Source organism: Leptodactylus fuscus, chromosome 6 (assembly GCF_031893055.1).
Source record: "Leptodactylus fuscus isolate aLepFus1 chromosome 6, aLepFus1.hap2, whole genome shotgun sequence".
Classification (NCBI taxonomy): Eukaryota; Metazoa; Chordata; class Amphibia; order Anura; family Leptodactylidae; genus Leptodactylus; species Leptodactylus fuscus.
The window spans coordinates 122,111,329-122,126,385 of NC_134270.1; the positions used below are offsets into that span (position 1 = coordinate 122,111,329).

Here is a 15,057-nt window from a genome sequence, read left to right on the forward strand (position 1 = left end):
GCCAGGTGAAAGTCCCTCTGGGGGCCAGTTTAGTAAAATTGTCCCAAGATGAGATTAAGTAAACATCTACTTATATTATAATTATTTTTGATGGCCTATGACAAAAAGGACTTGCACGTGTTACTAATAAGTACTTTTAGATATAGCAAACACAGGCTCATTGACACCCACTGTATGTACAGACATCTGTTACATTGCTGTGGATCACTCCAACCTTGAAAGTTTGGGATCAAACACTAAGTAAACTATAGGAAACCTCATGAGTGTGTGCTCTGCTTTTTCCTGCCACAGACTTTACATCAGCTGCTGATAAATATTGACAAAGCAGCAGATAAGATTGTGGAGCAGACTACCTTGACTAAGTGACAACAAATCGCCATAATTTATAATTTATTAAGTGTTCCTAAGACACGAAAAAACAGCATGAGCTGAGGCTGCGGGTACAGAGATCACAGAGAGGACAAAAAATAAAGCCTCCAAGGTACCAAACATGCAAGCACTTCACTTGTTACTCTAAGTTATGTTTATAACATACAAAGTCTAATGTCAATTGTCTATATGTGCCTAGACCATATGTCATGTGATTACTAGAACAACAATATATGGTGATAGGTGAGGCAGAGGTCGCTTCTACTTTTCATACCAAATCATTCATGCAGTTTTCAGGGGGGAAAAAAAAGTGCAATATAGTGTTAATAGTTTAATTCTATTATCTGGCAAAAATAGAAGCTATGTCTCAAAAAGAAAAAAAAAAGGCTAAAGGGTAAATACTAGAGATGAGCAAATAGTATTTGAAACTCTAGTTTCAAGAAATAGCCATCATACTGCTCTGTATCTCTTGCTCTCCTGTTGAAATGATTGGGAGTGCTATCCACTATCAGTCATGCCTTCGTTCAACCTGTCTGTGGTCAGGCTGAATAATGCAGGACAGGGGCAAAGGACCCCCATTCTCAGGATCGTGTGAGTCTCTGCAATTAAACCCCCACCAATTGGGTATTTACCAGAGATGAGCGAATAGTATTTGAAACTCTAGTTTCAAATAACTCACTCCATAGGAATGAATGGAAGCAGCCGGCGCTTGGTGTTCGGCCGCTTCCATTCATTGCTATGGGCGTGAGGTATTCGAAACTAGAGTTTCAAATACTATTCGCTCATCTCTGGTAAATACCCAATTGGTGGGGGTTTAATTGCAGAGACTCACACGATCCTGAGAATGGGGGTCCTTTGCCCCTGTCCTGCATTATTCAGCCTGACCACAGACAGGTTGAACGAAGGCATGACTGATAGTGGATAGCACTCCCAATCATTTCAACAGGAGCGCAAGAGATACAGAGCAGTACGATGGCTATTTCTTACGCTCCAAATTAAGAAAATGGGCTGTAGACCACCAATCACACCTTCACTCAGCCCAGCTGTGGTCAGAACCCTGACAGCACAGCGTCTGTATGGGATTACATGGAGACAGAGGGACTGGAGCAAGACTTTATCCACAGATCTGCTGTGCTTTGATCTCTAAGATGTTTGGAACACCCTCCCTGCCAAGTTCCTGCAAAAACTGTCCAAATATACCTAGAATTGATGCCATTTTGAAGGCAAAGGAAGGTCACACCAAATATTGATGTGATTTAGTTTTATCTTTCTTTTGTTCATTCGCTTCATTTTGTTAGTTGACAAAAATAAACCATTAATTCTTTTGTTTTTTTTCCAGCACTTTTATCACATCTTTTGGACCTACCAGTGATGAGAGGCCTGAGCCTCCTGGAGACAGCAATAGAGCCTTGCTCTGTGCGCTTTGAATAAAAAATACAAATCCTAAGACAAAACAAAAAACGTCACTGCGCACTCTGCCCTCTCACAGTGGAGGTGGCTGCTTCTATTGATCGGCAATCTGCAAGAGATCTCTACATTTCATACTCTGAGAGCCTACGCTGACTGAGCATGTGCAGTAAAGTGAAGAGGCAGCCATCAATCACTGAGCTCCCTCCCTTCCCTCTCAGCCGGCAGAACAATGACCCAGACAGGAAGCGAAAATATAAAGCGTATAAGTTCATATGAGGTCAAAACCTAGACTGCAAGCAAATAAGAGACAAATATTGAACAGCATATGGGGCAGGAGCTGATTTACCTTGGCACTGCTGCATTTTATGACCAGTCTAAAACAGTGTTACACCATTTTTATATAAAAGTGGAGAATCATTTACAGCACAAATCAGACAAGCAAAAAGATTGTAACCCCCCCCCCCCCCGATTAGAGCTTTGCCATCAGAAAATCATGCCCGTCTGCTTCAGTGTCTCAGTGAAGGTCTAAAATGACACAGGAGGGATGGCACCATGACACCAGCTCTCACTAACCCTCAGGAAAATCTCTTCATTGGCACCCGGGAGCCATCAATCCTGTATCACCCGACTTAAGAGGAATAAAGATCCTGGAAGCACACACGAGCACAGAAAGGCTCTTACTTTACTGGAGTCACTCCGCCTGCGTTTGGATTTTGCTTCCTGAACTTCTGAGCTTGGACGCCTTGTCTTCTTCATGGATGGACTTTCATGTTTTGGATCGCAGCCATTTTTTTCAGGTCTTATTAAAAGCTGTGAGAAGATATGGGTACCATTAGCTTACAATATGGATGGAGCTGACAGCTATAATCTTGTATAAGGAAGGCTATGTAGTCTGTTGTATCATGAAGGGCCTGAAGAGCAAACGTTATATAGCAGGTACTATCCACACAAGGTGCATGTAATCATAAACAAGTAACCAGACTGATACAGATTATGTACTAGGGAGACTTAAAACTGACCATGGTCAGTTTTATCCGCTAGAAGTAACAGAATGAATGACAGCAAGCAGAGATCTAGAAAACCGTGAGGAATTGATACAGAAAGCATATTGGAAAATTGTATATCTTTTTATTGTACATTTGTGTGTCAATATTGGTCTGAAAGTGGCCAACCTGTTTAAGATAGGCCATCAATATTAGATGTGTGGGGGTCCGTCAGGTTACCGGTACCAAGACAATACGGTCCTGGTACCGAGCCAGCAGCCACTCACTCACTCACCACAAAACTGTAGCAATGAGTGTGTGTATCACAGCGAAGCCGCAAATATTTCAATGGGACAGCCTGCAATATCCACAGTCATCGATACAGTTTGGATAACAAGTGAGCAACGTGGATCACAGTCTATAAACAATATCGCAAACCGTTCTGTCTCAGTACTAGTGACCTGTGGGGTTCCCAGGTGTCGGAGCCCCACAGCTCTAATATTGATAACCTATAACATCAATGTTAGAAACCAGATAACCCTTTAACAATACTTACTTCACAGTCCAGAATACTTTCATTAATCTTCAGTAATTTTATTTATTTATTTACACATCACTTACCATTACAGGCTAGAATCTGCCCCTCCTGCCTAAAGAACAAACCTTAGGCAAACAATATGTTGTTGAGGAGACCTAGCCATGTAGCCACCCTTAGCATTGTACCTGCATCTTCATAAATGCAAGCAGAGCCCCAGAGAAAATGTGCTTACATGAAGGAGAAATCACAAGGACAGTTCAGAGCGGTCCATGTACAGATGTGCATATAGACGTATGATAGTAATCTATTGGAAATGCATGCAAAGTTATTCTAGAATGCCACTCTATTCACACTCCTCCATGTCATGGTTACTTGGGCAGGATGGGTAGGGGCATTTCAGATTGAGTCAAGGGACTGGGATACCCCTTTTTAGTTTTAGGGATAGTGACCAACCACCCCAAAAAAATATCCATCAAGCAATTAGCCAGAATTCCCCTTTAAATCTCAGAACCAGCACTTGAGACTTCCAATGCCTATTCTCTAATCTGGAGATTAGGGATTGCACTAGAAATTTCACTTTATAGTTTTGACACAAGACGAGGACGGTCTGTGCACATGGCTTTGCCAGGAAAAGCATCAGACTGCAAAGATCACATTGATGACCTTTCTAATTTGCATCTCTTCTGAATTTAGAGGGGTTTTCCAGTAAACTGTAATCTGAGTCATTAAACAGTTGTGTGCTTTGTGACACTTCCCTATATCTTTATGCCCAGGGTTTATTCTCAAGTGATGAGCAGACAACATAAGACTCTGTCCATCTCTATGAGGAGCACAGTGGGAGGCCGCAGACTGCCTCAAATCTGATTGAAAAAAGGGATTTATGGACTGAACAAAGCTTTGGCACTTTACAATGGGCTGGCTTGAGGTAGCCATTGAAATCTTTGTTTCACTTGCAGAAGCCCCAAGAGACAATGTCTTGATGGCAAGATTTATCTCAGCATAATTCAATGGCTTCCAGACTCTCAGATGTCGTCACACCTGCTATGGATATTTGTGTATCCCGCAGCAATGCGAGCAGATTCTTGTACTGGAGAAGCAGCTAAAACTTCCTATAGACAAAGTTTAACACTGGCTCAGACAAGCACACACCATAAGGACTACAAAACGGAGTCCGAAAAGTACATTACTTTCCATGCCAACGCTACATAGCATTCATTTAACCATGACATTTTTAAGGAATCCTATTCATTGCTTTACAGAGCCTCACCATTTGCATAGAAATAATTACATGTTAGTACTTGCAATAAACAGAAACAAGTCACTTTAGGGTTAGTTCACACGGAGTTACGGCTGCCGCAACGGGATGCCGATGCAGTGCACTGGCATTGCGTCATTCCATGATGAATTAGGCCCAAATGAATGGGTCGGAGCCTCGCACCGCGGCCGATTCAGCCACGGAATCCACGGCAAGATAGGACCGTTCGCTTCTTTTTTCCGCTACTAGCTAGCGGAAAAAAGAAGCGAGCGGCTCCCAATGAAGTGAGTGGGAGCAGCGGATTTTGAGGCAGATTCCGTGTCAAAATCCGCTGCCAACTTCCCTCGTGTGAACTAGCCCTGAATCTAGGAGGTTTGGCAGGTCCCGCTGAAATTGGTGAGCCCACAATTCTAACATGCAGGTTAGCCTTACATTAGTTGACAAATATTAGATCTACAGAGGTCTGAACACCAGGAACCCCACAGTTGAGTGAAGTGGCAGGGGTCACGTTCTTCAGTCACATGATCTATTTACAGATGACCTGCAATGCCAATAGACAATTTACAGCGATATGCTGTGAAGACGCTGCAGCAGTCATTCCCCCAAATCACTGATGGTGATTGCTTACCGTAAGAAAAGGTCATCAATATTTTAGAGACAAAAAAAAAAAAAAAAAAAAAAAAAAAACGGGCCGGGGCCCCATGTAGCGTTTTACAGTCAGAGCAAAGAAGATGAGATTCTAGCAAATCTCTAGGCCACTTTGCAGTGAAAACCGCGATTTCCAAAACCAGCACGGTTTTGGAAATCACAGCATGTTAATTAAACCTTTTTGCTGCAGGACACCACGTGGGGCCTTAGCCTAAGGGAACTATGTTCTGGAATTTCACAAAATTTTTATACTGTGGCGTTTATAAAATAAAAGGTATCTGTTTTATCAGTATCAAATGTATTTCTATACTTTACTGGCCAACTATCCATGTTCTAAACAAAAAGTATATACCCCTTGCAATACCATGAAGGTCTTACAATGGCGCACATCTAAGCGTGGTTTTGGTAGCAGCTTAAGAGAAATGCACCCATTATTTTTTCCATGTAATGTCAGGGGAGAAGCTCTGTGCTACGACCAGTCTAAGCACTGGCCAAAATAAACCATATACATCAGACAAGTAGCAGGAACAATAAGGGAGCTCAAGGCTCTTTAATACCTTTAAGGCAGGCCAACAATGAGAAGGCATCTGCTCCCAAAAGTGAACTGGTGGTAAAGAATGCCTCAGTGGGTGTCACCCATTTCTAATGAATGTGTGAGCTCAAGCCTCATGAATATTTGCTTAGCTCACAAAATGGCTGCCTCCAAGAGGTCACTGGTGCCAAATCTCTCACATTCATTGTCTACACAAAATGGAGGTCGCTGATGAACCAAAAGACCATAACACTTGCCATACTCACATACATCTTATGCCTTGGACTTCTAGACAGGTCCTTACCAGAATTTCCGGTATTAGTATAGTCACAGCTTTCAAGATTGCAGAAGAAACATTAAATTGGACTGGAAGTACAGGTTTGGATCTTTCAGAGAAAATGTTTGCTGTTTCGTTCAGAAATCGTCAAGTTACCAGCAAGTATAGCAGCGAGTACTTAAGACTGGGCAGATATCTCAGCGAAACTGCACAAGCTCCTGCCAAATATCCACAACGCATTTTGCTCAATACTTGGAATCTGAGGTGCGATTGCAGTTAAATCCGCTATCCCTTATCGTCATCGCCCAACTCACAAGGAGCGACGCTACAGGCAACAATGCTGACAAACAGCAACTATACATAGAGATCGCAACCGAGATTTTTAGAGAATGTCCACCACTACACATTTTCTTTTCCAGATTTTGTTGCAAACACACAACGAATGTGCAGCGAAATCCACATGTTGTGCAGATCTCACTGAGGATGTCACTAGAGGCATTGCAAAGGACAAATTTGGTAGCTTTATGAAATGTACAACACAGGCCAAGTTCCACTGCAGATTTGTTTCCACAGCAGTCTGCGGATGAAATTATTTGTTCTCTCATCCATTTTTCTGGTACTTTAGGTTTTCCACCCACACAAGCAGAAAATCTGCAGCACAACAGTACCAGGTGGACAGACAATGAAGAGCAACAAAAGTTCTATATTTTGTTTTCTCCCTCATTCACACTGGCCAATGGTTACCAGCACCCAAGTACTGTGCCTATTGTGACAAATAAATGCTACTGTCACACCAGTGTCTTCCCAATTAAAGGATTGCCTACTTTGTTAGGAGGGTCCCGACAATAAGCTAATGTAAAGACACTACCCTGCTGAGACCCCCAGCAACCAGCTATAACTCTGGTAGTAAGTGTTTGATATCAATACAGGGAGCGTCAAGTATTACACAGTGCACATTCAAGTAAAGATAGGATCTGCCGGCATCCACCACAGCTACATTTACAATGAAAGTAAAACGCTCTCAAGATCGTCAAACCACAAGCATTTTAACAATTTATCGTGTTATCCCATGAATAAAGGATAAACATTTTTTATTGTGTCATAACCCTCTCAAGTTTACTTCCTTAGGCTTAGTTCACAAGTGAAAAAAGCCTAGCTGATTTTGGCACTGATTTTTCAGCGTTGCTTTTTTTGGACGCTGTTTTTGACACTTTTTCGGTCGCTGTTTTTTTTAAGCTTTTTTTTTTGTACTACAAAAAAGTACATGATAAAAAACCGCTAGCGGTTTCGGTCGCTGTTTTTGCCAAAACAGCTGCAAAAATAAGCGACCAAAAACCGCTAGCGGTTTTTTCAGCGCCCCATAGACTCCAATTCATTTTTTCAGTAAGCTAGCAGAAAAAAAAAAAGTGAGCAATTCACATAGGGCTACATTTTATGGAGGCTGATTTTGAAGCAAAATCAGCTGTCAAAATCAGCCTCCATGTCCCCGTGTGAACTAGCCCTTACCTTAAAAAAACATCTACAGTTAAAAAAAAAAAAAAAAAAAAACAACAAGAAAAAAAACACAAGCTTGCCCAGGTGAATAATGAGGAACTTTGTAATATAGGTTTCTTTCTCCACTTATGAGGCTTAATCACTTTTTATATATATTAGTCTATGGAGAGGGAAAGGGGAGGAGGTGGCTTCTGGAAAAAACACACAGATAACTGCTGCCACTACAGAACAAGGCAGTAAAGCAATTATGTAGCTGCTGCCTCCTCCTTCCCCTCTCCATAGAGTTCTAAGTGTGAGCTGAATACAGAGACTGTTCCTTCGTAAACAAAGCCTGACTGAAGATTAAGAGGTGAGAAGCCTAATAAGTGCAGAGGGAAACAGATTCCTTTAATAAGATACAGCACAAAGTTCATTATATTTATGTGTACTATTCATTTATGGAAAGTGGTTTTATAACCAGACATTTTAAGACCACAACTATGGATATAAGAGGAAAGTGAATTGTTAGTTTCCATCAATCGGGTAGCTTCAAAATGGCCACTAACTTTTCAGACAATTTAGTCTCATTTCAGGACCAACATGTAATACACTTTTAAAATTTGTTGTCGCTTTGTGCCTGAAAAAAATGTTCCAAAGTTGCAGCCAAGTGTCTCCCAGAAAAAAAATATTATAGGACACCACGTATGAAAGCTTCTACAGTGATAGAACATGACCTTGAATGTATTTCAACTTTCATGAAAGCTCATGAAATGTCAGTTTTGATTCTAGGATGAATAGTGTGAAACTAGCCTAAACTGAACAGGTCCTCTAACGGGAAAGCTTCACCAGGAGATTAAAATAAAAACATGATTATTTTTTTGAAATACTTATTGGTGACATTTTTAGTTTTCAATGTTATGCATATTTTAAAATCCTAAAAGTCTTGCAATTTCAACTCTTGCCACAAAGTCTAAAACAGTTTTGTGACTTCCCGTCCCCAGGAGATGGACCAGGGGCCATAGACACTGACACAATGACCTGGAGCAGACCCTATAGACTTCTATGGGAGAGTCGTGTGTGACTTCTGCAGACTGGGAAGTTATAATAAGCTGTAACTGGTGGACACTGTGTCGTATCTATACATACATGATATCTGTGATCAGTGTCCTGATAAGTGAGGTGACTGCTGCTTCTTATTGGCTTAGTCAGAACTACAGAATTACTTCTTTTTTTTTTTTTTTTTTAACATAGATGGAAACATTTTAAAAACCCTACTAAAGAACCCTATTAAAAAACCCTTAAGGATATTTAAGCATATACCTGGAATAAAACATAATAAAAAATAATTATCTTGCAACATGTTCCCTTTCATGCACACACTATGAGTGGATGAGATGTGGTTATAGATGAAGTTCATCATTTGGCATCAAATTTTTTCCTATTTACACACACTGATAACCGCTAAGTGTAGGGAGGCACATGTGCTCATGGAAAACTGTTGTGTGTAAACAAAGCCTAAGATAGAGCAAGCGTCCAAATACTGCTACTGGATATATCACCTAAGCTTCACCAACCAGTAGATTTCCAGGTTTTAGAGATTGATGATTTAGCCAGATGTGGGCAGGCAAGGATAGGTCTTCTATATCCTGGAAAACCCCATTAGGCCAAGGTTACATGTAGTGGATATCACCAGATGTCATTCACACCCTGTAAGGTAAAGAGTGCTGCAGATTTTGCGCACACAGCACGCAACTACTGCTGCATGTTTGGCCACAGATTTCTACCTTCAATATAAAGGATGAAAACTGGGCTATCTGCACAAGAAAACACCACTGAAACTAGAAGCACAAACAAGCCAATGTGGCTGCCTGCGCCTTAGGTGTTTTCCATAATTCTCATACAAACCACTCATAATAAATAGCTTTTATGAAACCAAATGACAAAATTACTTACCCTTAAGAGTTACAATCAATTTGTGCTTGACATATGAAGTAATATATGAGCGCAGGCTAATACGGGAAGGGGTAGGGGGGTCTCATGAGAGGGAAATCCACTTATAAGTCTAATCAAAACAAATCTTGTTTAGAGAGAACCTTTCAGGAATCCCTAAAAGTAAACGTCATGTAGATCTAGAACTAGAACCTAAGACATCAACCCAGCCCTGCAGATAGATTAGAGCAACCTGAAGCAAATGCAGTTTTTCCCCCCTTTTAATCTGTGCATTTGTTGCCAGGATTTCACTGAGGTTGTCAATAGGCAAAAGAGCTCTTTGTAGCAACGAGGGTGTCACCATTGCTCCAAAGAGGACATTTGCACATTAACAAAAAAAACTAGTTACATTAACAAATGTTGGCTTCTTTCTGTGAAATCCTGCATCTCTATTGAGTGCTGAAACCTGTACAGAGGACAATGAGGTTGTTACTTCAAACAGGCACCATAAAACCTAGAGCAATGCTTCTGGTGTCTTATGACAGATAGCTAGCGTAGGCCTAAGGCCTAAACTGCACTGACAAAATAATAGTTGGTAATTACAGGTTCATGGTATAAAAACAGTGCAGCCATGAAGAACATGCATATAAAGAACACATATCAGCCCACATTATTAGACATTTGGCTCAATACCCCAGAGACTGAGTTGCCTACAACCTAAAACATGGTCTATGGCTGCTATGAGTAACAAGAACTGTTTAGATGGGCAAAGATGTTAACAGTGGTGTTTATGTTAATAAGAATTACGGCTGGGCAATGAATGGCAAAACAAACAAACCCAAGAGTGGGCTCAATTAATCAATGGGAACTCTCTCACATTTTATTTACTATTAATTTCATTGATTTTTTTTTTTCTAGATTGTGAGCCCCACATAGGGTTCACAATGTACATTTTTTTCCCCTATCAGTATGTCTTTTTGGAATATGAGATGGAAATCCACGCAAATACGGGGAGAACATTTGAACACCAGGACCCCAGCGCTGTAAGGCTGCAGTGCTAACCACTGAGCCACCGTGTGGCCCCCATTAATTTCAATGATTTTGCACCTACACCATCCTGACTCTCACAGCCATTAGCTATAGGAGGTCACTCACTGTACATTACCCAATCAGGATCGCTGATATATCAATAACCAAAACTAAAATTATATGGCGGGGCACGTAAAAGGGGCATGGCCTAAAATGGATTAATTGTAAATGAGGTCAAATGTTCGATTAATTGAGATTTTGACGTTGTTCACATAGTCCAGCCCTGCCAAAAAGATTATATTCGGGTGATGGGAAGTTAGGCTAAGTTCACATTTGGACCGGAGTCTCTGCACTGAAGACTATTTTTTTTTTCTGCACTGGTTTCAGTTTTGAGGAGGCAGACCCCATCAGAGTCAATGGGGTCAGGCAGTGTCCATGTGTAACAGTGGTCTGTCTCTCCGGGGGATCCAAATGATAAAGAGACTGGCAAAGATGTGAACCTAGTCTTAAAGACAACTTCAAAATAAAATCATTATACAATTCATATTAATGTATGTATTGTCTGGACAAATAGTTTGGTGAATATATACTGTCACAGGAATATAATCACTAGAAGACCATGGCTGTCAGTCATTTCGGAAGGAGTTGCAGTCGCTGGTTTGGCCTACCAACTTCATTCCAAATCATTTTTTGCTCGATCACAAGGCGGATTCCACCTGAGATCTCCAATTTTGAATTGGATTTGGTAAAGCAGAAAAATTCTGCTTCTGAATCTCTGATCAGTTCAGACCCATTAAAGAGAAAGGGGTGGAGCGGATGTAAGATGTATGGAATAATTCATGGTTTTCAATGATGATACTGCAGCCCTTGTTCATATACTTCTATCTCTTCAAATATCTGTATGGGTCAGATCCCCACCAATCTTACACTAGGTTTAATACCTGCGTTTAGGTTTCTGTTTGTGGGGTCCACTTGGGAACCCCACAAACAAAAACCTAATTCACTTTAAAAAAAAAAAGAAAAAAAAAAGCTGTTACCCACAAATCCCATATATTATAATGGGGTCCGCTGGGTTTCCGCCTTAAAAACATAGGTTGTGCTTACATTTTTTGTGAAATGATGGACAGAAGGGCAATGAGTGCAGGCGTCAATCCAGCCTTATACTAAGTACCCAATCTTATAAGCCCAAAAACCACATTATGTGTATAGCCAGCTTTAGCATCATATCTTATTATGGGATAACGTCCATCCTTAGGGAGAGACCACCTTTTCAGGTGTGTGGAGACTAATACAGCCATAGTTGCTCCACTGTAAGGGAACATGGGAAGAATATGCAAATCTGTCTCCCAAGCTGTAAACAGGGAGACAGTGCCTCTTATGCCGCCCTCTATGGGAAGCACCATGAACATCAGGCCTGACTTTCCCAGAAGTCTTCACTGCATAATGCAGGGTTATAACAAAATCAGGGACATAATAGGTGTATATACAAAAAAAAAAAAGCGGCCTATGGTCCTGCCCCTACCACCTCACCACTCCCTTTTTGAAAGGGGTGTGTGGGTGGGACAATTTCTGACACAACTGTTTACAAACCTAAAGAAAAAAGGTCATAAAATAATAAATGCGGCCAAAGAGGTTACAAAGTCACTCCTCTCATCAGTCACCAGAACTTCTAATTTTACAAACCTCAGAGAGGAAGTTTTTGTGATCACTGATCTATAAGATTTCCCATTAAACAAGCAGTACTTCTGATCTGAATAAACATCATTTACACTAAAAATTCCACTAATATTAATGATAATAATAATGTAAAGCCCAGAACCTAGGTACATTTATTTACAACCACAAATTACCTGGGAATCTACTCTATGGAACAGTGTCAATGGCTTCTTATTAAAAATATTAAATATTTTGTGTCCAAACTACTCAAAAGGGGAGTGGGTGCAACAATATTAAGTATAAGAGAAGTAAAAGCCCCCCATAGTGATCAGTACTATACTGTAGGGTTGTAAGAGACTGTGGTAACATCTGATCACGTTGGTTAAACATGGCAGCCATATACCACAACGAGGCTAACACTTTGCTTACATGGCTCTACTGACTGACTATCTGACCTAAGGATCTGGGTAATGGGCAGTTTCCCACGGCCAGTGCCGCGGCCATTGTTCCTGAGGACACACTGAATGGTCAGAGGTCTCCCTCCATTTTGTGTTTACAAACAGAGTGGAGCGGGGATGGAGAGGGAGGGTTACCGGGGAGACTTACCGTGCGGGGGCTGCTGCTATCACAGGGCTGCTATATAATAAGAAGAAGAATAGCTCACCTCTCTGCTGAGGCCCAAGTCTGGCAGGATTGCCGGGCTTCCCACCGTCACCTCCACGATCTCGGTCTGTCTCTCTCCGTAGTACTGATGATACTGTTCGTGCTCGCCGAGCTTCTCTTGCTTGATACCCGTCAAGCTCTGCAAGAAGTCAGCAGTGTGAACAGGGGGCGAGCCTGGCTCTTTCTTCAGTATCATGTCGGCCGGAGTCTGCAGAAGAGGCGGTGGTGGCGGAGGAGGAGGCGGCGGTAGCAGTTCTGAGCCTAGCCGGGCGAAGGTAGTGACCGGCGGAAGGTGGCTGAACATGAGCATACTGGGGGGGAAAGTCGGCTCCATTGCTCGTCGTGTCCCGGGGAAGGTGAAACACAAGAGCTGAAAGAGAGCGGGGGCTTCTGAGGTAACGGACCGGGCCAGGCAGCCGACTAGGTCTTCACACACGCACACATTCTCACAGTATCGCCTTCTCTCCTTCCATTGAGCCCAATACCGGTCGCCAGGGGCTCTCGGCGGGAAACAATACAGTCATTGACCGTCGGCCTACTGAAGAAACACGACGCCCGAAAGCTCCACAATAGAAGCGGTTGGAGAGTCGTTCTGCGCAGGCGTGAGGATCAGAAAGCATCCCACAGCGCTTGCCCAGAACCCAGAAACCTCTGTAACGCGCATGCGCCTATTTCCACGACGCCTACTACGCATGTACTGTGGTTATTTGAGGGACTATTGCGCAAACGCGTTCCAGCAAATCGTTGTGCTTGCCGTGTGGTATTGGTAATAGATCTGCGCAAGCGTGTCACGTCTTCTTATGAATGGCTTTATTTAAAGGGACCCTGCATGTCTATAGCCTGTGTTATTTGTATCCGCTGTACAGCTCAGTGCAGTCCGCTCTTGTCTGTAAGCTGCCACCTTAGGTTACTGGGGGAACTCTTTACTGAAATTAGACAGACAATGCTTAAACATTTTTTTTTTTACCAGATATTTCCAGGTTCCAGAATTTGTACAGAAGTATACAATGCAGCAACAATAATTTATACAATGTGATTGTATTATATGTAGTTGTATCACTACGTCACCAGCAGTATTAATGACAATAAATGATATAATGTGGCTGTATTATATGTAATTGTATCATTATGTCACCAGCAGTATTAATAACTATAAATGATATAATGTGGCTGTATTATATGTAGTATCACTACATTACCAGCAGTATTAATAACTATAAATGATATAATGTAACTGTATTATATGTAATTGTATCATTACGTCACCAGCAGTATTAATAACTATAAATGATAAAATGTGGCTGTATTATATGTAATTGTATCATTACGTCACCAGCAGTATTAATAACTATAAATGATATAATGTAACTGTATTATATGTAGTTGTATCACTATGTCACCAGCAGTATTAATAACTATAAATGATATAATGTGGCTGTATTATATGTAATTGTATCACTATGTCACCAGCAGTATACAGTGCAGCAACAATAAATGATATAATGTGACTGTATTATATGTAGTTGTATCACTATGTCACCAGCAGTATTAATAACTATAAATGATAAAATGTGGCTGTATTATATGTAATTGTATCATTACGTCACCAGCAGTATTAATAACTATAAATGATATAATGTAACTGTATTATATGTAGTTGTATCACTATGTCACCAGCAGTATTAATAACTATAAATGATATAATGTGGCTGTATTATATGTAATTGTATCACTATGTCACCAGCAGTATACAATGCAGCAACAATAAATGATACAACGTGACTGTATTATATGTAGTTGTATCACTATGTTACCAGCAGTATACAGTGCAGCAACAATAAATGATACAATGTGACTGTATTATATGTAGTTGTATCACTGTCACCAGCAGTATTAATAACTATAAATGATATAATGTAACTGTATTATATGTAGTATCACTATGTCACGCCAGTATTAATAACAATAAATGATATAATGTGGCTGTATTATATGTAGTATCACTATGTTACCAGCAGTATTAATAACAATAAATGATATAATGTGACTGTATTATATGTAGTTGTATCACTACGTCACCAGCAGTATTAATAACTATAAATGATATAATGTGGCTATATTATATGTAGTATCACTATGTTACCAGCAGTATTAGTAACTATAAATGATATAATGTGGCTGTATTATATGTAGTTGTATCACTACGTCACCAGCAGTATACAATGCAGCAACAATAAATGATATAATGTGACTGTATTATATGTAGTATCACTACGTCACCAGCAGTATTAATAA

At 40.8% G+C, this 15,057-nt stretch overlaps 1 protein-coding gene across 1 annotated transcript in view; it reads right to left on the bottom strand.

Moving 5' to 3' along the window:
- The window catches only part of ZNF281 (zinc finger protein 281), a 523,665-nt gene extending 510,294 nt beyond the window's left edge, over positions 1 to 13,371 (bottom strand). The window contains exons 1-2 of the mRNA XM_075278252.1: positions 12,764 to 13,371; positions 2,461 to 2,589 (exon numbers count right to left, since the gene is read on the bottom strand). Coding sequence (XP_075134353.1) covers positions 2,461 to 2,589; positions 12,764 to 13,096 — 462 coding nt within the window. The 5' untranslated portion in view covers positions 13,097 to 13,371. The remainder of the gene's footprint in view (positions 1 to 2,460; positions 2,590 to 12,763) is intronic.
- Between the last annotated feature and the right edge of the window lie 1,686 nt (positions 13,372 to 15,057).